This window comes from Polypterus senegalus, chromosome 12 (genome assembly GCF_016835505.1).
Source record: "Polypterus senegalus isolate Bchr_013 chromosome 12, ASM1683550v1, whole genome shotgun sequence".
NCBI classification, from domain to species: Eukaryota; Metazoa; Chordata; class Cladistia; order Polypteriformes; family Polypteridae; genus Polypterus; species Polypterus senegalus.
Window position 1 is genome coordinate 5,664,761 of NC_053165.1, and position 24,492 is coordinate 5,689,252.

The 24,492-nt window shown below is 37.1% G+C and overlaps 1 protein-coding gene across 16 annotated transcripts in view; it reads left to right on the top strand.

Annotated features, from left to right (window-relative positions):
- The window catches only part of cadpsa (Ca2+-dependent activator protein for secretion a), a 364,578-nt gene that overhangs the window by 224,043 nt on the left and 116,043 nt on the right, over positions 1-24,492 (top strand). For 9 of the 16 annotated variants that reach the window (XM_039771426.1, XM_039771431.1, XM_039771437.1 and 6 more), the window contains 6 exons: positions 1,525-1,661; positions 4,444-4,631; positions 16,143-16,244; positions 18,850-18,913; positions 19,916-20,039; positions 24,211-24,279. In XM_039771426.1, coding sequence (XP_039627360.1) covers positions 1,525-1,661; positions 4,444-4,631; positions 16,143-16,244; positions 18,850-18,913; positions 19,916-20,039; positions 24,211-24,279 — 684 coding nt within the window. The remainder of the gene's footprint in view (positions 1-1,524; positions 1,662-4,443; positions 4,632-16,142; positions 16,245-18,849; positions 18,914-19,915; positions 20,040-24,210; positions 24,280-24,492) is intronic. The other 7 variants (XM_039771433.1, XM_039771435.1, XM_039771441.1 and 4 more) reach the window with 1 other exon arrangement.

Genomic DNA, 24,492 nt, shown 5'->3' on the forward strand with positions numbered 1-24,492 from the left:
TTAGAAAGAGACACAAAGACTCAGAATAAAGAAGCAAGGAAATAAATGCCGTAGTGTGAACAGCCTCTTTCATCATTAAAGTGCTGAATTTTTGCTTTATTTTGGTTTGCTTTGTTTGAACAACATGCTGCTAATAATCCACTCATCACCTTTAAATTGAAAATGTCTGTGTTGACATTTTTCTATGAATTACACATGAAACTTTCTGAGTGAGCGTTGGCACCTGCCATGTTTACCTGAGGTTGGCTAGGTAAGGCAGTTTGAAAGCATCCCAGGTTTGTATTAAAACTCCTGTAATAGCACAGCCTGTGTCTTAAGTGCATAAGTGTTTAGGATCAGGCAAAAAATATAGCACCAGTATGACCACTTTTGCAAAAAGCCAAAAGGAAATTAATGCAGCATGCAGCACAGTGATTAAAAATCAGCCTTATTTGTTCAGGTTTGGCAAAGGTTTTACATATTGGGTAACTCGCTACACACAATGGAAAGTGAAATTTGTCCTTTAATTTGGTCAGCTCTTAATTAACAAAGGCAGAAGCTGGGATTGGGGGGGTGGGGGTGGAGAAGGAGGTGAGTAGTACCCACTTGACCACTCCCTGATTGTGTTCACTATTCAGTTTTGCCCATATACTTTAGTGTATTTTAGCTACATAGGTTGAGATTAATTAGATTGGCCTTGGGAGGTTGTGCCTACAGGCTTCCTTCTGAAAAGAGAAGTGTGAATGCACTCATGCCATTAATTCATAATAAATAGCGCAGTGTAGCCTTGCTGTTTCAAAGCTGTTTGTCTTTTGAGATGATTAGCAGACTGGGCTTTCTCTTAAAGTATTTTCTCAACCAGTTCCAATTATTGATGCCTACCAAAGGCTACACTGAAATCTCTTGTGGTTTCATTTAGACTTTGAATTGTTTTCCAGGGCTGTCTAAATTTGGTCTTTTTGCTTTTGTTTAAGAAAACCTTGCTTAGTCAATTTAGAATCATGTTATTTTTTCTTCTCCTCCTTCTTTTGTCTTTTAAGCACACAATTCATCAGCTGTCAGGCAAACAATGAATGGAATTCACCAATATAGAATGGCAGAATCTATTGTATCAATGTTTTCCGTGAATGCTTTTTTCTTTTTTCTTTTTTTTTTTTCCTCCATATTCTGTAATCCACCGGAGTTTACAGACTTAATTAGGATATGCACACGTCTTGTATAACCAAGAGTCCTAAAGGCAAGCATTTTTAAACTAAGAAATAATTGCATGTGAGGAAGAATGAATTGAACTTGTTAGTTGTACTCCATTGAACATTTACCAATTTCTTTTCTTTGGTCCAGTTAAGTTTCTTTGCTCTGCTGTGATGCAAGTTGACAATGAAACCGTAACATGATGTGATTTGCAATAGAGTAGAACAATGTACTGTCTGAAAGTCAACCTTTGTCCTGTATTCTGCCTTAACCGTCACAGCTTGCCCAGCAAATTCATGTCGTTGATTGCATGTTTCTAAATCCTGTTGTTTTCTATGCATAATGACCAAACAGATGCAGACAGAGCTCAAAAGCATGGAATGGATGAATTTATCTCAGCTAACCCTTGTAACTTTGACCACGCATCGCTTTTCGAGATGCTACAGACTCTTACCTTGGACCACAGGCTTAACGACTCCTACTCTTGTCTGGCAAGTAAAATGCAATTAAGAGTCCTCCCTGCTATCCTTATTTTGGAGCTTAGGAATGATTAGTAATGTGCAGCCCATCTGGAGGGCAAATGTTCCAAACATAATGAACTGTTGTTTACAGAATATGTCAGTATTCACTATTTCATTGTGTTTACCAAATTGCTTTGTTTTTGTTTTTTCCATTTATTTTCTGTTATTGCATGTGCATGAACAAGACAGTGTGTTTTAATTAGAATCAAAAAAGTGCTATAAATTTGAATTGTCAAGTTAGTGACTAAAGATACCGTGAATGTGTTCCAATAAGTGTTTAAAAATATATGAAAAGAAAAACTAGATCATACGTCTTGCAGTGTCCATCCATCCATGTTTGGAATCCTCTTCTTCCTGAATGAGGAGCAAGTCCATCATGGGGCACATTCATATGCATGAACAATGCACACACATTTAAACTGGGGCAATTAAGAGTTATCAGCTATCCTAACGGCACATCTTTAACATGTGATAAGAGACATTAATTTCTGCAAAAAAAAAAAAGAACAAGATACACATACTGTACATCCTGGGATAGCCAGCTGACTCCATATATACAGACCTGGGATTTACATTTCTAATCCATGTGTCCCCATGCCCTTCAGTGTAATCAGTTCCACCATATTCTGAACTGGCTTAAGTTATGGTAGAGCTGTGAAAGTATAGACCAGGTCATTCATTTATTTTTAAACAGGCTCTTCCCAGCACAGGTTTGTTGAGGGGGCAATCTTGGCAGTGTTGGACACAAGGCAGACACCAAGACTTGCAGAGATTATTATTATTTCTGCAACAACTAATACAAATAGCCACCAGCATAACTTGTTGCTTCATTGTGTATTGCATATGCAACTTCATTGATGAAGAGGAAAGTTGAAAACCATAATATTAATGGAAATTTGAAAACCGAAGAGCTCAAAAATGTGGAGTTTCACATCTGGTAAACAAATCCATCTCTTGAAAGATCCATAAAAATGATGTTGCTTAATATGGGAGCACAAACATCATTTTGGAGCACCCAAAAAAAACTTGAAGTAATGGTGGTGTTTGTCTCAGTCACATTTGCAAATAATCGAAGTGCATTCTCAGTGTCACTTTTTCTTCTGGCCACTCAGAATACTTAACTGACAGTGTAGAATTTGAATCACTAACAATATGCAAAATGTTTTCTGCAAAGTATTTAATTTGATGATAGTGACATCCGGTATTTGATTTCATACTGTAAGGAAAAATGATGCTTGAAGTGTTCTTACTATCATTTAGTGGGTAAAATCAAGCAATAAACTCTTAGTCAGTTTTAGTTGACACCTAACTAAGGTTCCGGCCTCCTGCCCCTAAATCACAGCTTTTGTCAACAGCAGCCTTGGGAGTGTTAAGCTAGACCTTATTAAAACTTAAAACTTGATGCTGTGCACTTTTTTGACAAATGTAATTTTTTGAGCAAACTTCTACTATAGTTATGAAAGAGTGTGCTGTAGGAGGAGTAAAACTTGTTGACAATCATTCCCTTAAAAAAAAACACCAAATGATCAATTGGCTAATCAATCAAGTAATCAATAAAAAAAAATTATTAGTTGCAGCTCTTTATATTATACATCCATTTGTTCTTTTACTTACCCATTTCCTGGGTTTAAGACAGTTACATAGTGTGTATCTATTTATATTTACATCTATTTATTGAAGTTGATTAGCCAGTTATAGGGTTTCTGAGAGCCAGAGTTCATGTGGCAACAGGCCATTGCATAACATACATTGTCCTATGTTGTATTACATTGTATTTTAACATAACATTCATAAAGTCACTTAATCTAGTTCATTATTTTGGCTAGGGTGGTATGTGCACAGCCTGTTCTGGCAGCATTGGCAGGATCCAACCTTGTATGAAGTGCCTGTCCATCATGGGGCACACTTACACGCAGTTGCATTAACAACACTTATCTTAGGGATGTAGCAAGATAAACCCCACGCTTACACAGTATTATCATACAGTTTTTATGTAATTACCACCAACTTACCTCTGTTTACAAAAATCTTAAAGCAGTACAAATAGCCTTAGCAGTTTTTAATTTTAAATGTAATTATTACTGATTTGCCTAATTAATTAATACATTATTTAAGCTCATAATTTCAGAGCCATTGCTTTTTCTAAATTGCTTTATAATTATCAATATGTGTTTATCTTTTTTTTTTTTTAAATAAACTAGATGCTAGTATTGAAGCTGAAAGAAGTGTAACCAAAATGAAATGTAGAAAAAAGATTTTTGCAGTAACATGCTAATATTTTCGTTCTTTATTTCAAAAATGTTTTAATCATATTTCTTTATAAAGCAACTATAACATAAATTGATTTCTTGTATTTATGCAATGAGTACAAACTGTATGCTTTATTTAATTTTTAGATTTTTCATTTATAAGATTATGCAAGTGATACAGGGATGCTTTTATTTTCACTGTGAATTAATTTATAAAATGATCTTTAAATTATTATTTTAATGCTAGGATAACTGAATAAGTTAATGTTTTATTTTAAACAATGTATAGTGCTTAGCTGATAGTAAACTAATAAATGATCAATTTTGACATTTTGCACTTAAAACTTTTAATATTATTTCGATTAAACATAATAATGTACAGTAGTTAGCAATATACAAGCATAATGGGAAACACATCTTATTTAGTTTTATGCAGCTTTCAATTTCACCTATGATATTAAACTTTCATCATTTTTTTCACATTTCTCTGATTCTTTGTACAGGGGTGGTTCAGTCCAGGACAGGTTTTTGTCCTTGATGAATATTGTGCTCGCAATGGAGTCCGAGGTTGTCATAGACATCTCTGCTACCTGAATGATTTATTGCAACGGGCAGAAAATGGTGCAATGATAGACCCCACTTTACTTCATTATAGCTTTGCATTTTGTGCATCTCACGTGCATGGAAACAGGTGAGTCACCTGAACCGAACCTTGTAGTCACATGGTTGCACATGCTTAATGTGCTGAAATCAGAAGTTTATTTAGAAATGTATTATCATTTTCTTTATACTTGCTCCTTAAAATGGTGATATAATGCAGTAGCAAGCAAAATGGGGTAATCATAAAAAAAACTGGACGTTTTGAAGAATCACTAGTCAGTAGTCTTGAATATATTCATGTTATGAGCGAGTAAAATCTGAAAAACAAGATATCTGAACATGCAATATTCATTTTTATTGATAATATGTAGCAAGTAAATTTAGAACTAAAAATTGTAAATTGTATAAAAAAAGACAAAGTAGAAAAATAGTCCAAAAGTATGTAGTAATGGGTAATAGATTGGTACTTAAGATGTTTCTGGCGCATACTACTTAGGTGGATACATACTCTACAGTAATATGCATTAGGTGGATATTGAAAGTTGAACAGGTACCATGGCATGGAAGCATCTGATCACTTCGGTACACTGACTATGAAGAAAGAGCTGTTGAGTGTGTGTTGTCCATTAATATGATGCAAATTTTCCAACTTTTAATTGTGGTATTTGTTGTAATCTTAAGTCATTTTGATTAATTTATATCTAGTTAAATGGCATACTCCACCCAAGCATAGTGTATATAAAGAGAATAATGTATTTTAAATTTGTATCCTTACAAAGAGATAGGCAGAATGGGATTTGCAGTAGCCACAAGCGCTTTCATATGAACTGTGTCCACTGTGCCTGGTGTCTGCTATGACTTATAAGCTTTTAAAACTTTGTTTCATGAAAACTAACAGATGGTCATATTAGTTTAGGCATCTTTCAAGGCAGGCATTTGTAAAACACAAAGATTGGACTTATAATTGTACAACTACCAATTACGGATATGGCGTGAACTTTGGACAAAGGCTGCAGAAAACATGAACCATGTGGCACTTTTAATTTCTAGAAATCCTAACCCTATGGCTCCATATATAGGACTGGAGGCCCTTGGTTAGAAGGATTACAATTTGTCTTTCATCTGAACTTGTTTTCATCAATTTCATCTAATTTCAAATCTACAACCTATTTTTAAGACCATTAAGACTGATCAGCAGATTCTTTTCTGCTTTTACTCTGTGCAAATTAAAAGATGCTCAGTTTGCATTTGAACAATTATATAAAGATTTAAAAGGCCTCCATTTACGTCTTTGTATTGCCAAACGTTTGCAGCAAACTGTAATAACTCTTAAAAAGTGAATTAAAACTCTATTCATATGGGGTGTTAAAAATATTTGCCTTAATCGATGTTCGTATGGTTGACTTCATATAAAATGTAATTTTTTTCATTTGGCCCTGTGGCAAATGTTAAAAGTGGAAATTGTTAAAAGTTTGTTATATTGTGACAATTATGTATGGTGCTGCTCTGAAATTTCACATTTCATTTAAATTGCTGTGGTTTCACTTTCTGTGTTAGATATAGTGTCGTTGGTCACATGTCCTGGGCATCAGGTTATTTTTTGGAAAATGTTTAATTACAGATTTTTATCTTTCTTTACAGTTGTTACATATCACAGCACACTATTAAATTGGTCATGCGTTATGGACTTGGCTGGGTAAAAATTTATTTCAAAGATCCTTCCATAACTCCTTTTATTATGTAGTCTTTGAGCAGGATTATTCTACACAGGTTATTCTAAACCACATCTACTGCCAAAACCACAGGGCACTTTGTAAACTCCGGCTTTTCAAAAGACCTTTGTCTATGAGTGTTGAAGAGAAAAGAGCTTTTTCTAAACCTCCCACCAGGCGTAGCTCCCCAGACGTAAGTAGTCTAGCATTTGCCACTTTGTCTAGGCTGACTGAAAATCCTCTCCTCATTAGCTGGAGATGGAAAATAAACAGCTCCCCACCTTTCTTCTAAAGAAAATACCTTCTCTCTTGTCCCGCAGTGTACTCCCCATAGATTAATCTGGTCTGTAGTGAGTCCATATAACCCTGTCACATGTCATCGTGACTCTATCTTCAGCAAGCTTTGTAACTCAGAAATGTTTAAAGTTCCTTTGTTGCGGCACCTCTTAGGCTCCATATAAAATAATAGCTAAATGTACCTGTACATATACAAACTGCATTTACTCTGTAGTGCAGCATTGTTTTTTTGCAAGTTGCCTTTTTGTCATATTTGCCATTACCACATTTTGAAGAAAGACAAAAATGTGAGACTGGCAAAAGATGCACTTTCTAATATTTTTCTAATAATATATTTTATGACCAATATAAATTCCTTAAAATTAAATATGAAGCATAAATAGATTAAAATATGTTTAAAAATCATATACAGATAACAGAAGCATTTTGTTGTTTTTTTTTTTACTCGTTACCTCCTTGTTTTTCCATTATGCCTTTGATCAGCTTCCTACAATCATATAAAATAACTTCTCTCTATAACTTAAAATGGAAAAGATATCTTTATACAGAGACCATGTAAAAATTCTTATTACTACTATACATCCATTGCTGCCTACCCTGTAATGTTGTTTGAATGGTAAAGCACCTTGTGCATGCAGTGAAACATACTACAAAAAGTAAAGGTCGGTTTAGTGATTGGCATGTTTATTTTAATAAATAAACCCATTTCCCTTTTCTGTTATTAAGTCATACTTTCTTTACATGAAATTTGTTTTCTTTTTTGTTGTCTTTGTAAATCTACGCTTTTGTTTCCTTTTGCTTGATTTGCATTGTTGACCATTTTTGTTTTTCTTTCTGCTTTCTTCTCACTGTTCTGTTTTCAGTTTCTTATTGGTTCTGTTATTTTTCTTCCTATGCACATCATAACATGTCAATAACAAATTATATCCCTCTGCATAACCAAAAGTCAGAAAATGCCAGAATTATTTGGTGGGCCACAGCAAAATGCAGAGACTGAGTGGGACAAATCACCCAGTCCCTCAGTCACTGAGCTCGAGGCTAACTCAAAAAAGGATTTCAAAAAGGATTCTAAAAAAAGAAAGGATTCCAAATCTCAGCCAGCCCCTGAGTCGAAAAGGTAAGACAGGCTTCCTCTTTATCCGACCTCCTAGTGTGTATGTGTTTGTTTTCTTGATTATTCGCTTAAAATATTTCACAAAGAAGGTCTAACTGCACAATACTGCACAAATGCCATGAAAACAGTAAGGATAATTCTGACATTTGTTCCATTTTTATACACTATCTCCATTGTAAAAAAACAAAATTAAACTTCGGCAAAACTGCCACTAGTTATGTTCTATGGAGTTAAAGCTAAATGTCTCGTCTGACTGCTGCTAACTGAAACATAATGAAAATTTATTTTCTCCTTAATACATTCTTTGAAAGGCAACTGCATATTAGCATGGTAGTTTTTATATCAATCGCAATGTGTTTTCCTTGAGTTTCGCAGGCATGTTATTTAACATTATTTCCTTTAGCTGTATAGATTAGCAGTTTTGCTAGTCATCTGCCTAAATGGCTGATTGAAAATGAAAGGAAACACATTGTATTTTAATATACAGTACAATTAGGTAAAAATGAGTGTTGTTGAGGGTCTGTGCTAAAACTGATAGCTTTCACTGCACATATGTGCTGCTTACAAGTTAATCTTGTGAAAGCGGCTGTTAAACTTGGTGGGACTTTGTTAAACAAACAAGTCACTTCTATTATGAGAAAGGTCAAAAGCAGGCATTGCACCATGTGGCTATCAATCTGCTGCTCCAGTGATAGACAGTGATGGAGCTGAGGTGGGTTGTCTACTTGTGTTGTGTTATTATCAGGTCAGACAGTGAGACATTAGTAGCTTGCAGTCAACGAGGGTGCTTGAAGATTGTGATTCAGATGGTACAGGACAGCCTGGAGGTCAGGACTGACAGAATGACAGCCTGTCATGAAGAAGAGGCTAACTAGCCCCTGTCCAGGGTCCTACTGAACTCTGCTTGGTTACAAACTCATCAGGGATTGAATTGGTGGGGTTTGGGGGTAGGAGACAGGAGAGACATAAAATTGCATTTGTAACACTAACCCATTATAAATTTCCTTGTCACTTCAGATCAAATGACTTTTCTTTTTTCATTATCTCGGCAACTGAGAATTATGATTCTAACTACATCTCTAAGTCCTAAGGGGATATTACTTTTTAAAATTGATTTATTTGTGGTTTTGGCAAAGAAAATCCAGAAAATTGCCACAAATTGTATTGTCTATGTTTCTTCTAATACTACTAATTCAATTTTCTAGCCTTTTCTCAACATTTACCTTTGTATTCTGAAGGTGTAGTGTTTGTTTTGTACACAGTTTTCTGGTGGTAATTGTTGTGAAAGGCTATATATGAAATAAATATTCATTTGTCAATTTCACAATTCTTCACCTTTCTTTAAGCATTTGACTGGTTCTCCTTGCCAATGATACAAACTCTTGGTACTGTTATGCTTTCTTTAAGCACTGTGACATATCTGTTTTATACATACCCTTGTATTTTGAAGCTTTCAATAAATAACAAAATTAGCCTTGAATCATTAGAGAGATTATGTCTAATACTTTTCACAACTTAGACATGTTTTGAAATAATGCTGGGTAATCTCCAAACCCCCCCTTGTAAATTACATATGGAAGTTAATGTAGTAAATTATAAGAATTCATTTAATTACAGGTCATTTTGCTAGATGTAGTATGAATTACTTCCAGTTCAGCAGATTATTTTATTTAAAGAACCCCACCTCCGACAAATTGTTATTCTCATGCAGAAAATTTGACAAAAAGTGGTCTAAATATTATCAATTGTGACATGGCCTAAGATGGGAGAATTTGAGGAAAGCAAACCTGACAGAACTGGTGCTAACCATTCTGACAATAACTTGAGAAGCAGGCGACGTGACATCTTTCTTATCGCGCTGCTGAAAATGTCATCTTTGTGAAGGACAGTGAGAAAACGGTTTGCAGAAAATCTGAAAGGTAGATTCAAGAGATGCTCATCATGTCAGATGCAATATAGTCTGCAGCTGTTTGAGAGAGAATGTCCCGCCGACTGTGATGGGTTCTATTTGGCAGGCCCTTCCAGACATCCGTATTACTTCAAAAATGGCTGCAGCTGACCTGTAGAATGCAGTGGCAGTCAAGCAAAGTTTAATCCTCACCATCCAAAGATTTACACTACAGAGTTAAATTTCACATGAGGGTAAAATTATACGAACATTGTCACATTCAATGAAGCAGCACCTCTACTGAAGTAAAAAATGGGCATCATTTGTCATACACCTCTTGAAGACAAAGAGTTCCAGCAGCTTTGGGTTTATTGAAGCCTGGCAGGTGTTTACCAAGGCGATGTTTATGAAGGCGTTTAGTATGGATGGGAATTTTACAAGGATTTGTAAATGTGTCTAAGCCAGTCACTTGGAATGATCTGAAATCCAATAAAGGGTTTGTTGTTTTTTTCTAGACCAGATATGCAGTGAAATAAATAAACATTTCAACAAATTATTCTTTGGCACGAAGTAGATGGCTGTGCCAGACATCAAATAGCCTCTTGCATTTTCCTCCGATTGCCTATCTTTGCCAGCATTTTTACCAGCCAAAAAAAAATGCAGAGTCTCGGATATTCTTCACTTTAAGATGTTTCTTCCTTAAAGGTCATTGAAATACTATGGAATAAATTGTCAGAACCCTGCCTACACCCCCACACCCCCCAAGTCCTTATGTTCTGAATCAATTCCTGTAAATAAAGCAAAATAAAGCCAGCCCAATTAACCCCTGACTGGAGGTTTATTAGGGGGCTTTGTAATCCTTTACTAGAGCCTTTGTGTTGCCCAACTATTCTAGTGGCAGGGATTTGCACAGCTTAGGCTGCACACTGAAGGAGGGCCGTGAGTAAGTGTTCAGTTTATTTGATTGAAAAGGGTCTTACATCACAGAAAGAGACACTGGGGTCTGGTGAAGGCTCTGTTAGCCCAAAGCAAATCTCAGGGCATTGCTTTTGACTGACAAAACTAGTAATGGTGTTTGCCTGAACTCTCATCTCCTTTCGTGGGTAGATTAATGTTGCTCTTTGTGCATTGTGGACTGATGTAAATATGCAGGGTCTTCCCATATTGTTCTGGCTCATTGTGAAAGAATGGACGAAATGTACATTACAGCTTAATTTCAGTTTACACTTTTCCTTCTGTCTTGCCAAAAATGCTATTTGCAATACTCAAAGCTATAGAGAAAACTGCTGTTAAAGGAACATGTTGGGTATCCATTTATCTGGCATGTGTTAAACTCGATTATGGTTCACTACAGATGAAATTCTACAAAAGACTGAGTCAACTCTGAGCCTGCCTTCCAGGATTCTTTCTAACTGATATGCAGTTGTGATGTCTTTTGTATCTGTGCTTATCATATTGTGCAGATGGCACAAACTACTAGCATAACACATACATTTCTGATTGTTTAACTGCTGCCAGTTAGCAGATTTTCATTTTTGGATCAGATTTGGTTGCTATTAAAATGCAACATTGTACATAGTCAGTAATATTACCTGACACATAGGCCCAACATTTTTTTATTTTTTTTTTTACATTTTTTAATAGTAACAAGGCGAGAAGCTTAGCAATTTCCAAAGACCCTGAAATATACCAGAAGTGTATCCACATTAAAAGGCTGAAGCTCCACCCAGCTGGATTTATAACTTGGAAGATATCCCAGGGCAGACCTAGATTTTGCCTCTCACATTTCTTGTGGAAAATCAGGAATCATTTATACACTTCTTATGTGAAAATACTCAGTATTTACCCATCCATTTCAAAATGGATGTACACTGCATTCACATCGGATTTAAAGAAATGCAGTGTGAACTTATAGTATAATTTAAAAGCCAGTGAGGCGAGACTGTCCTTGGGAATGTGTACCATGCTAGTTATAGTGCTGTGGGTTTAGTGCAAACACTAAAAAAACATCTTGAGACATCAGTTATGGTATTCTAGAGAGAGGCTGTGGTCAACACTCACAACTGCAGTGCCATCACATATCACACTTATTTCATGTTAGGCTCATTTATTTTGTGTGTATGTTCTGTGAGCTGCAGTATTCTGCGTATTTCTCTTACTATAACTGTTTACCGTTTGCTATTTAAACAGCATACACTGCTCTGTTCCTTGATCCAACATTTTCAAAATCCAGCAGGATGCAAGTTTGGACTTTGTGAACTCTGACAATGTGAACATTTCTGTTTATGAACACTAAAGATATCTATATATATAATTCACTAAGACAAGACAACCATGGAAAGCACGCCGGAAGAGGCGTGGATTCACTAAGCTGCCGACAAGTGAGACACTTGATGGTGCACGCAGGAAAGAGCCACGCCCACCAACTCCAAAACCATAGGATACGATGACAACTCGCAGGGTCACGCCCACCAACTCGGACGCGATGACACAGAAAAAATGGCGTCATTTATATTTGTCTGTCGTAGAGGCCACATGCAGTGCAGGTCAGGTTAATGTCATGTGCATGTCATGCACCTCCGAGCTACGTTGACTGTTCATAGAGGCATATTTCTCGCGGAGGTGAATCGCCATATGCAGCATGTGAAACGGTTTGCGAGGGGTATCCCATGGGATCCTTAAAACAATCCTTTACAACTGAGGTTGAAGCACAATGAAGTAAGCAGTATTTAAAAACCAACATTTCGGTTATGATGCACGACCGCATGCACCATAGCAAACTGTTTTACACGCTACATACAGTACAGCTATTCGCTTCCGCGACAAACATGCGTCTTCTTAGATGCTCCTGCATCCCGCTATATCCTAACTACAGGGTCACAGGGGTCTGCTGGAGCCAATCCCAGGCAGGAATCCCAGGCAGGGTGCCAGCCCACCACAGGGCACACACTAGGGACAATTTAGAATCGCCAACGCACCTAACCTGCATGTCTTCGGACTGTGGGAGGAAACCGGAGTACCCGGAGGAAACCCACGCAGACATGGGGAGAACATGCAAACTCCACGCAGGGTCTCCTAACTGAGGCAGCAGCGCTACCACTGCGCCACCTTGCCACCCCAACAAAACATCCCTACTGAAAAAATGCATAGATACTTGACATCTCTTTCTGTAACTTCTCTGGCATTTTTGATAATTATATATTTTTTAAATTCGACTACACCTTTGCCCTTTTTGATTCAGTTCCTTACTCTGGCACTATATTAGGTCAATGATATTTCTGGAAAGTACCATTTTCTCTCTACTGTGTTCATCTTTTGTTATGACCGTCATTCCCCCAAATATTTTTTTCAAAACCTTTGTTTGATTTGCCATTTGCAATAATGATAATTTATAATTTTGGATTATATATATATTGTTTAGTGGCAAGGAGATTACCATTCATTAGTAGAACCCATCAGGATTTGGTTGTAGGATTATTGTATCTTTTCTAACTCACAGATCAACATACAGTACACAGCTTAAGATTCTGTCCTTTTGTCTTTGATCATATGCGTGTCTAAACAGGGTATTTCAAATTTGCCTCCACCATTCATCTGTTTATTTTCCAACCCTGTTTTTGAGTTGTGGGTCTCAAGGAGCCAGTCATTCCAAGAAGCTTCACACACAAGATGGAAGTCATCCTGAACAGGGCAGTCGTCTCCTTCACGGTAGTCTCCCCCACACTAAATAACCTAACTAATTAACCTACTGTGCACATTTTTGGAGTGTAAATGTGCAGACAAGGGGAGAGCATGGAAACTTTCCATGGCAGTGTTTGTCCTAGCTTTGGAACCCAGGGCACTGAAGCTGTGAGTCAACAGTGTTATCCAGCGTGCCATCATGCTGCTTGCTTCTGAAGTATAGAATAGCCTTTAGGTGTTGCTGTTAGCAGGAGTTTACATGTCTTGGGAAAAGGCCCAGTGAACACTCTGCACTTCAAGAGGATAAAGCTTCTTTTCCTCATTGGAAAGGTTGTCCACTTCAGTGATGACAACTGTAACTGTCCAACCAAAACTGAGGATGTGCAGTTCTTGGTAGAAAATATTCTCTCAATGTTGCATAACAACATTCAGAATAACTCAGTTTACTTTCAAATCTGATATAGAATCAAATATATTCAAACGTTGTAGGTGAAAACACTAGTGTTGATTAAACTTTATTAAAATGTGCATGACTCTATGATTATCACCTGTCAATGATAATTTTGACTAGTACAATATTTCATCAGTGAGTAGTTTTCTTAAAATGCAAACAAGTTAGTATTTGGAGAGTATATAAATTTTTTTCTCAATTTGTTTATTTGGGATCTGTGAATCTAACAGCAAAATTGAATATTGCAATTCCAGTGAATAGGAACAAATGTAACTGTCCAAGGAGTAATCCACAAACAGGTGTGCTGTGTGGAACATGACCCGGACACAGACATGCAGACACATTGTAATCACCCCACACATATTTATTATACATACTACTATTTACAGTTCAAGTGCTCACAAACCCCAAAGTCCGTGCCACACAACACAATGCCTTCACTCTTCAGGCCGCCTCCTTGCCTCCTCCAGAGACCTCGTCCTCTGCACTCCCGACTCCAGCCATTGTCTGAAGGGAGGTGGCCCCTTTTATCAGCACCTGGATGTGCTCCGGCAACCTTCCACCGGCACTCCCCAGTGTGGTGGAAGTGCCAGCTGCGTACCCGGAGGCACTCCGGGTGTCCCCAGTTCTCTAACCCAGGGCTCCAAAGGCACAGGGGCGCCCCCTGGCGGTGACCATGGGCCCCTACAGGATAGATAGAGCATCAAAACTCTGTACCCGTGGCCCCCAAAAGAATCAGGGTGGTCGCCCCCACATGGTCTGGGGAAGGCATAAGCCCTCCTCTGGTTCTCCTGGGCATTCCGGCCGGGTCGCCATCCCAGCCATCTCCGACAGCTGATAACCCAAACAGAAATATTTCTCTGTGTTACTCAAGCTTTTATACATTAAATCCATAATATTGAAGCTGTTTTTTAGACTACCTTATTTCTGATGCTAATTTGAACAGGTAAGTGCGACAAAGTATTGGATTTATTGATTGTTTTGCATATCTGTATCAATACATTGAATGTTTTTTTTTTGGCCCTTAGCGTGTAGTGTATAGCTCACAAATTATGTCACATGATTCCTGTCCCAATCAGATATGACTGCATTCCAACACTTTAGCAGGCTGGATATAGGAAGTTCATTCCAGTTAATTGTACAGACTAGTTGAGATCTAATAACTGAGCAGGCCAACAAATCAAAGGCTACGTAATTTCCGGAATATCCATGCCTTGTGACAAAACACATTATTTGGCTGTTAGTAACTTTAACCAGATTCCTGAAAGCACTTGATAAGTAGCAATATTCAGATATTGGCTCTCTCTTATGAGGAACCATCAAATTTGACAGAAGCATTGCTTATTTGATTACTCCATCTTGCCTGATAGAGGTGTTGATACTTGAGCCTGTCTGCTGCTATGCCCAACCACAACAGCACCAGACATGTCCTAATATGCTCTGCTGTTGTGCACCCCCATTATTTTGGTGACTGTTTGCTGTCTTTCATTGTAGCAGATTTTTCACACTGGCCGTCAGTTTTCTCTATCAACAGAATGAGAAGCAATCCTAACTGAATTTTCACACAGAATAGTCATATAAACATATTAAAAAAGGGTCATTGCCCAAATGATGTTCCTGCAGTGTACCTAACACACAGGCTGTGGTCATCAAGATAAGAGCTGAATAAAGCAGCTGAGGAGAAATAAACATATTAGGATGTAAAAATAACTATAAATTGTCATAGATGGCGATGATGGACTAGCAAAGACCTAACCGTTTTCCATTCCTCTCAGCAAATAGCAAGAAGTTTTTATGATTAGAAAAGACACAAACACTGAATAACTCAAGATTAATAAAGGTCTCCAGGTCTAAGAATCCTATTTTTGGTTCTTTCATTGTGATGGAAGGTTCAGGTTATGGCAAACGCTACAATTCTAACCACCCATGTTGTCTGATATAAATAACATAGCGTGTTTGGAACAGTGTCATAATGTGTTTTGTGTTTTCTTGGTATATGCTGAGTCCTACAAGCAGACCAATTTCTGAATATAACATGACACCTTACAATCATCAACAATCGGATGCATACCTCCATGAGTGCAATGTATCCCTTTATATATGGAATTTTGGCAGCAAATGCTCCTTGTTCAATGGATAAAAAAGTAAGCAAATGTTCAAGAGCCTGACAGTGGATTCAGGTTTCATAGTCACCAGATAGTCCAATAGTATATGTGTGGTATGGAATAGATCAGATTATTCAGAGTAGAGATATACTACTGGGCGTGGAATAAAGTGGAGTTACCACAGGCCATTATCGCTGTTCCACACTTATAATACCTTTTTGAGTTATCCCCTCATCAATATGTAGAAGGAATCCATAAAGTTCCCACTCATTGTACAGCAGCTTTACAGCATCAATATATTACATATCTAAAAGTCCTTTCTCATATCCTTACATAATTCTCTTTTTTTTTTAGGCCTGATGGAATAGGAACAGTAACAGTAGAAGAGAAAGAACGATTTGAGGAGATCAAAGAACGGTTACGGTTACTTCTTGAGAACCAAATCACACATTTCAGGTACATTGGAAGCCATAATAAATGGTAATCTGGCAGGGAATGTCAAGAGGGTGGAGTTCCAAGAGGTCAGGGATTCCTTAATGCTTATAAAAATGAAACAGTACCCAGAGGATATAATGTTATGGAGAACAGGAAAAATATCAATGCCCAAATGCTTAAATGAACTGGTCAAAGGCAGAGGAAGGATAACATACAAGTTTTACAGTTGTCATTTAATGGACGAAGGGTACATTTTGCATATTTGAGTTTATACCCATATAAGGCCTTGAACAATTTAAATCGGTTCAGTTGATGAGGATCAGAGTAGTCTTTGCCCAGATCAAGCAAGGCTCCGCCTACGTAAAGATATTTTATAAGACAGGTCATAAGTAGAGATTGGAGTACTTACCTCATGTGAACAGACGGGATAAGTTAGTGGTTCAAGGGTGAGATTAAAAAAAGAGAGAGAAAAGATAGCATTTCTACCTCATACCTTTGAAAGTCTAGAAAAGACAGGAGATATTACAATCTGTTAGAATCCCTTATAGCTTAAACATTGACAGAGGCTCCAGCATTGTTACTCAAAGGCTTTTCAGCACCAAGGGTCAGTAGACCGGTTGGATGAGACATGGTGTGGGCCAAGTCAATTATGTGTAGGAAACATCACTTATCACCTGCTGCTTGATATGAGCAGACAGACCACATTTTGTTAAGTTGGATGAATTTGTGGATGACCAACAGAAGATGTATTGCTAAAAGTTTGACCAGTAATTTCATATAACAGTATCAATAAAATTGGATGGTAGCTGGTGTAATCTGCAAGATCTTTTCCCTGTTTTAAAAGTGGTGTAATTAAAGTGGACTTGAAGGACAGATTTAGTTTTAAGGAGGAAATGGAGATTTTAGCATAAAGGGGTGCCAACTGCTTTCAAAAAGCCTTCAGACCCTTGAGAGTGTCCATCTGTCATTGAATCCAGCGCTTGCTTCAGCTCAGGCAGTGTCATAGGGGAGTCCAGTATGGGTACATCCTTTTCAGTTTGTGTAGGGAATTATAGTCTCTCTAAAATTGATTGGAGGTGCAGATGGATGGGCTAGAATTTTGAGTGACTGGTTTGGAAAAATGCTCATAAGAGGAGTCATTGCTTTGCAAAGGATTGCTGGTAACAGACCCAGAATTTATTCTTAATGCCAGAGATAAATGCAAATGCATCACATCTACATGGTTTTAAGACTAAATCCCTAATAGATTTAGCACTAAATGTATTAAAGCTTACACAAATGTGATCAAGCTCAGCTGCTTGCACTAATAGTGTCTGAAAAAGATCACATGGCTCTAATTTGTAAATAATATTAAGGGTCCAGCACACTTTGACAGGATTCTTCTAAGGAAGGAAAAATCCCCTTCTTGGCCTTCCAAATTACACTTGTAAAGCCATGGCCGGAGATCTTTGCTGCCAGCTGCACATATGAATCAACTGAATCTCCCAGGTGATAAATGAGTTTAGCAGAAAGTTCTGGATATTGGAGCATGGAGGTTTTGAGGAGCTATTATAGGGCATGGACTGGAAGCTGCAGAAGATGTAATATAGACATGAAATCTATTTGTATAGTGTCACTGAAAAAGGTAGGCAGGCACTTGGGTGATAGAAAAGGACCAGTAAATTAAAACATTAGTCAGAACACAAACAGGAGGTTGAACCAAAAAGGTAAACAATTTTGTGTCAAAACTCATAACATTAGCCAAAACAAAATGTCTCAAAAACCTAGCAAACAAGTCAGGATATTGGGAATCTATAAACTACGCACATCTGAAAGGTCTTTTTTATAAGTGTTCATAACGTGGGAATTTTTTGACCTGTGGTGCTAGCTTAACTATCATTGCACAATGCTGTCACAGAACACAACTTCTGGGTGCATGTTCTAGAAAATGGGTGCACAAACTGCCAGCACCCATAATCAAAATAAAATTGCATTATGGTGAAGTCAAAGTGTCACAGTAAAAAATAATACAAAATCTCCAAACAAAACAAAAGTAATTGCGAAACTAAGTTAAACAAGTTTCAAAACCTTAGGAAAGAAACATGTCCTCCAGAAAAATATACTAAACTTACAAATTATAAAGAATAAGCTACATACTGTAATACTGTTGTTTTTTTTAAAGTTGCATTTGCTAAGAGGTAAAAATATAATCCTTCCATGAGCAGGAGTGGTGGTAAACAAAAAAGAATGGGAAGGACTGGTTAGATGGATTGATCAGATGGTAGGAATCAGTGAAGTGCAAAGAAAAAAAAAATTTGCATAGGGAGCAAGGTAAATAGGGAATGTGTGGTCCAGTGTGTGACAGGCATTTGTCTAGTATTGTGTGTAATAAGACAAAAATATTCAGTAAGAGTTTTGGGGCACCTGTGGGTTAACCTGTATAACTGAAATAAGTTTTGATCAAAATAATGTGTATGAAAACACAAAATCAATTTTTCTCTAACCGGAGGCCTGTTCAGACTGTCCAAAATTGCAGTTCTTTCAGTCATATTGGTGACAGGCCAGAAGAGGTGAGACAAGATCTGGTCAACAGTTAGCCTTTTAAAGTTTGTTTTTCATGGTAATTTGTATTCATTAACATTTACAGGTACTGCTTCCCATTTGGTCGACCAGAGGGAGCATTAAAAGCCACATTATCATTACTAGAAAGGGTAGGTGAATTGATTTTAATTTATTTATTTATTTTACATTACCCATTGGCCTGCCATTTGTCAGAAAGACTTTTGCGTGCGTGTGAGTGCCTATTAAAAGTGGTTTACATTTTAGGAGATGTCTGTCTTGCCTTTTCTGGATCAAGGCTGTCCCTTTTATAATGTGAAAATTGAGCACTGTAGTGCCAGACACGAAGTTGCTTATCCTTCAGTGATCTTGGGCTTCAGACATTATGCTGTGTTTATGATTTTTTGTTTGCAGAATTTGGGATATTTAAAGTACATCGCAATGACAAAGTAAGTGATTGTGGATGGAAAATTAAAAATAAAGCAAAAAAAATAAGACTCACATTTGTTAAAACTTTAAAAAATACACCTATAATCTCATACGTTTGCAGATGAGAAATAAAGCCAGCAAAAATTCAACTTCACCAACAGAGGGCACACTTTCAGGTGCTATATCTCAGGACAGGAAACAATGAAGACTTTCAGTATATGGCCTGAGTATAGAGCCTTTAGAAGGCAGTAACCCATTATATGAAAATGGGAATTGGTGCTGATGGACTGAAATTAATTCTAAAAAATTTAATATTTTGTTTTTCAGATCTGAAATTTATGTCTCTAATATTTGTGTGAGTTATAATCCAGTCTGTCAATGTTTGTGCTGAGTCAGAAGGTGGCACAATGACATCTTGAAGTTTGTTTTCTTTTCTTATCTTTTGCATCCCAAAAACATGCAGTCAGGTTAGAATAAGTATAAATGGTCAATTGCATTTTTTATTCAGTGCTGCACCAGAGACCCTATTTCTTTTCAAACCTGTACTGGATTAAGTTGGTTAGGAAAATGGAGGGATAAAAGATTTGACCTTTTTACTGAGAGAGGCTCCAATTCCAATCTAACTCACAATAACAACCAGACTGCATCCCCCCTTGTTTTTTTACAAGTTTCTAAAAAGTCCAAAGACCACAAAGCATCTCAGTACCATTCTGTTTGATTTAAAGGTTTTAATGAAGGATATAGTAACACCTGTACCACAAGAAGAAGTGAAGGCTGTAATTCGTAAATGCCTGGAGCAGGCAGCACTGGTCAATTACACTCGACTTTCTGAGTATGCCAAAGTTGAAGGTAAATAGTTTTATATTGTTCTTTTAGCAATATTTGAACATGCTAAAAACCTTGCCTGAATTGTGATAGCTGCAGAATGATCAATTGTATTAGTTTAGTATTAACATATATTTTGCTAGCCATTTGGCCCTGAAAGGCAAAAGTATAATTGGATTGTAGTGTGGGAGCATTTCGTCATTTTATTATGAGCAGGATGGACAGTACTACTGATAAGAGCAAAGAGCACATGTGACCAGATGAAGCAGGACCCCTTCAGTGTTTTATTTCATTCAGAGGAGATATTTTTGTCAAAAACTATATGGTAAAGTTCCCAAAACATCGATGGTAATAATATTGTGGCTTTTCATGACCATGAAAATGGTCCTAAAGTGAGAGAGAGGATTCGACATTTCGCAGCCAAAAGGGTTTGACTGACAACAGATGTAAATGAGTCCATGAAATAGACTGTCATCTTTCAGTATTCCACTGCAATAAGGGATAAATCACCAAAAGCAGAAAAAAGGGAAGAAGTCCTTCAGTATTTCACATCTTAAAGGTTTATCATTGTCATTATGATGGTGGACAAAGTAATGAAACCCAGACTAAAACCACACCAGGATTCTCAGATGTTTTTTTTCTCTCAAAATGGTTGCTGCTGCTGAAGATCAAGTATAAAGGATAGTGTGGGCTTGCTTTCAGCACTTTATGGCTAAAACGGGTATGACTGTCTGTGAATATGAACAATGTCACAAGACACAAGCAATGGTAAGGTTTTCCATTATGCTGGTCTAGAAGATCAAGTATGAAGTCATGGAAAAGAGTGTTGGGTTCCCTGTCACTTTTTCATTGTCAGTACTAGCAGCTATGTGACTCTACTGGTATACATGGCCAGGAAACATTTCTCCTTTTTTCTGCTATAGCTGGAATCTTGTGAGCTCAAAAGCATCTGTAGTAGTTTTTTAGAAAAATATTTCTTCTATAAAAGGGGGAAAAATGCACTCGCTCATGCTGTTGTGGTAAAGAAGAAACCTGGAAGTTCATGGCTTTCTTTAAATAATTCAGTGTAGTGGTTAATTTCTCATTCTGTGGATCACCTCAAACAACTAAGTAGTCAGTAATGTTTCATAATATATAGCATGTCTAAGTGTGCTGTCAAAATATTTTGGTCTAGGTTGCACCCCATCTCAGTTAGCCTTTTTTCTACCCCCTCACCCCAATTATATCACATAGACTTGGTAAGCAAGTTATTAACTCTATATGTCATTCTTTTTAATTTGGATTTCAAAAGTAACAGGTCTTGACAGTGTGTGATAGAAGCCTTTTTATGTGGAATATCAGTTTCTCTTTGTTCTGGCTGCAAAGCATACAATACTTATGTGCTGAACTCACCAAACGTACACAATGAATACTGAAGAAACCATTTTTATATAGGACATTACAATATCTGGATAAAAGTATATTTTTTAAAGTTAATTAAATCACATTAGCACATGTTTTTTAACAACACTGAAAATGTTGATTCAGGACTAACAATACAATTAGCCAGCTACAACAACATTTACAGTATTTCTATAGGACATTTTCATACAACAGTGCAGCTCAAAGTGCATTACAATATGACAAAGAAAAGGTTACAAGAAAAGAAAAACAACAAGATAAGGCAATAATATTAAAGAATGAGTAACAACGAAAGAAAATAAGGTCAAATGTCTTGGAGGACAGAAAAGACAACAAGAAAACTCTAGTTAGGCTGAAGAAAAAACAAAATCTATATGTCTTCCAAGGCCAAAAGACCGCCCAGACCCACTGAGCATTCTACCTAATATAAATTTTCCTAAATCAGTCCTCTTTTGTTTTCATGCTTCATGGATTCTGATGAAGTTGATCTCATGGACAGATGAGAAACTCACCTTCATTCCATCATCTCAGGGGGCTGCATGATGCTTTGATTAGGTGGTAGTGGGCGAAAAACTGGAAAAGACAGCAGAGAGTAGTGGGGATTAGTACAGATTGCGGATTCCTGAAGAATATAATAATCCTATACCCATAAAGTATGTAGGAATACAACTGAAATGATGATACAAAAAAGGCATATTAAAATAATAAGTTTTTAGCAGTTAAAATTTAAAGAGTTCCACAGTATTAGCCTGGTGAATTTCTATACGGTAAAGTATTCCAATTTTTTAGGTGCATAACAGGAAAAGGCCACCTCATGACTTCTTTTAAGCCTGACTCTAGGAGTTATAAGCAGACCTCCATTTGAAGATCTAAGGGAGAGAAAAGCCAAGCAAAATGACCCCTTTTATTGGCTAACTAAAAAAATTACAATATGCACGCTTTCGAGGCAACTCAGGCTCCTTCTTCAGGCAAGATGTAATACAGAAACTGAAGTTTCACTGTGTTTATATCCACACACTAGGACAAGAAACAACACTGGTAAATCTTTAAATGAAAAATCTTAAATGTAAAAAATTAATAGGTTTATTCAGGCTAAGATTAATTTAACAAGAGAGAGAAGAACAATGTATGGTCAAGATCTTTGGATAACTGTCCAGTTATCTTATCCAAAGATCTTAAAACTCTGTTTTTCCAGACAGAGTTTCAGTACAGAAAAAATCAAGTCACTTAAAATGAGTTGCATCAATTCTGCTTTATTTGGTGCACCTCACACCACATAAGGCTTAGAGGTGTGGAAGTATTAAGAATGATTTTCAGGCTGTCTCTCTTTTGAGAGAGAGGAAATGACTGAAAAACACTGGGCTGACCTAGTCATGGCAAGAAAATCCTGGGGAATTGAAGCAGCCTAATAAAACCTGAAATAGTTATAGTTCAGAAGAATCCTCTCTAATGGCATTATTACTTCACTGGATTAATTAGAAGATTTCAGAAATTATTTCATGTCGATAAGTCTTGCAGTGTGGTGGCACGGTGAATCCTTGGGATTGAACACTGTCTTTCATCTTGAAAGGGAACTGTATCGAGTTTGAATCATCATGCTTAATTTAAGATTTGTGTTTAGACTTGTTAATGTAACTGTACCTTTTATTTCAGGTGAGTTTATTTGTGGTGTAGTCCACATACACACAATAGTTGAGATGTGTAAGTAAAAATGCATTCAATTCCAATACTTAGATCTTACCGTGTATCTGATTTCCCCCTTTTACCTCAATTTCTCCTGGTTTATGATGGTCTGACCTGTATCACACAGTGACTCTTAGGTCTGGGAACACTTTGAAGCAACAAACGATTTTTCCAGCTCCCAGTGCAGAAAAGTAATCCATCCTTCCTCACTACCTGCTCTCCTCTGCTTCTTTTTCTATCCTTCTTTTATTGGCTTTGCCACTTTTTTATACTTCCCTATAAAAAGTGGTTGTGATGCCAATTTAAAAAGCATGTTGGGATTGTTTTTGTTTTTTCTCCAAAGACAACCCAACATCTTCCAGCTGCATGTTCTGGGTTTTCTTTTATAGGCATAGACAAAACAGCATTTGCTACATTGTGGAGAAAAAGAAAGTAAAGAGAAAAAAAAATCAAATTGTTCATGCTGGGGGAAGAAAATGGACTCCGGATTTGATATTTTAATCAAGAAACATTGGGTGCCTTTTAGACAGGTGTGTTGACTTCTATTCTAGAATATCATTGTGTGTATTTAGATATGTGTGTTTACACACACGGCACACATCTGAGGAGCAATTGGAGATGATGACTGTTTTAGTCAATGTCAATAAAGAAATACCTTGAAGCGCTAAAGATACTAAGGCAGCACCCTTAGTATCTTCAAGCTAAACCAAGTAAACTGTTTTTTTCTTCTTCTTGTGTTTTTTTTTTTTCTCCGTTCCTCATATTTTTTTTCCTCCATAACTATATTTGTTAAAATCTAATAGAGATTTTTAGATTCCTGTCTGTCACAGCCTCCTTTGTGACACTTGGGCATGCTGAATGGTTAATCCAACTCCTAAAAGAAAAAGCCTTTAAAATACAACAAACTAAAAAGTCTTCCACGACTGCTCCAATGCGCTTTCCTTGTTGACCTCTTCTCCCTCCACCAAACCTGCCCCCCCCACCCTGAAAATAAACAAAAAGTCACCATAACTGTTTTCCTACTAAGCTAACGCTACACCAGTTTTCCTCTGATCTCTGACCTCTTTACCTCTGATCTAAGCCTCTTGCATGCCCAAATCCTCTTTTATAGGGAAAAAGAGAGAAATGTATGAACATCCTGTCTTCTGCTTGGCCTCTCAAGTGATGGATTTAACCATTCGTGAGTACCTACCTCATCCTAGCCACCACCCAGTTGGTTCTTCACTCATTCTGTTTCCCATCTCATCCAACCCACTAAACCTCCAAGCCAGCAAGCAAGCCTCACTTCTCCTTCTGTATCAAGACCCTGTTTTTCCCTTATGTCTGTTGCTTCTGTCTGTGAAACTAAATGTGAGAAGTCCGATGAGTTATTGTCAGCCTGAAACAGGATTTC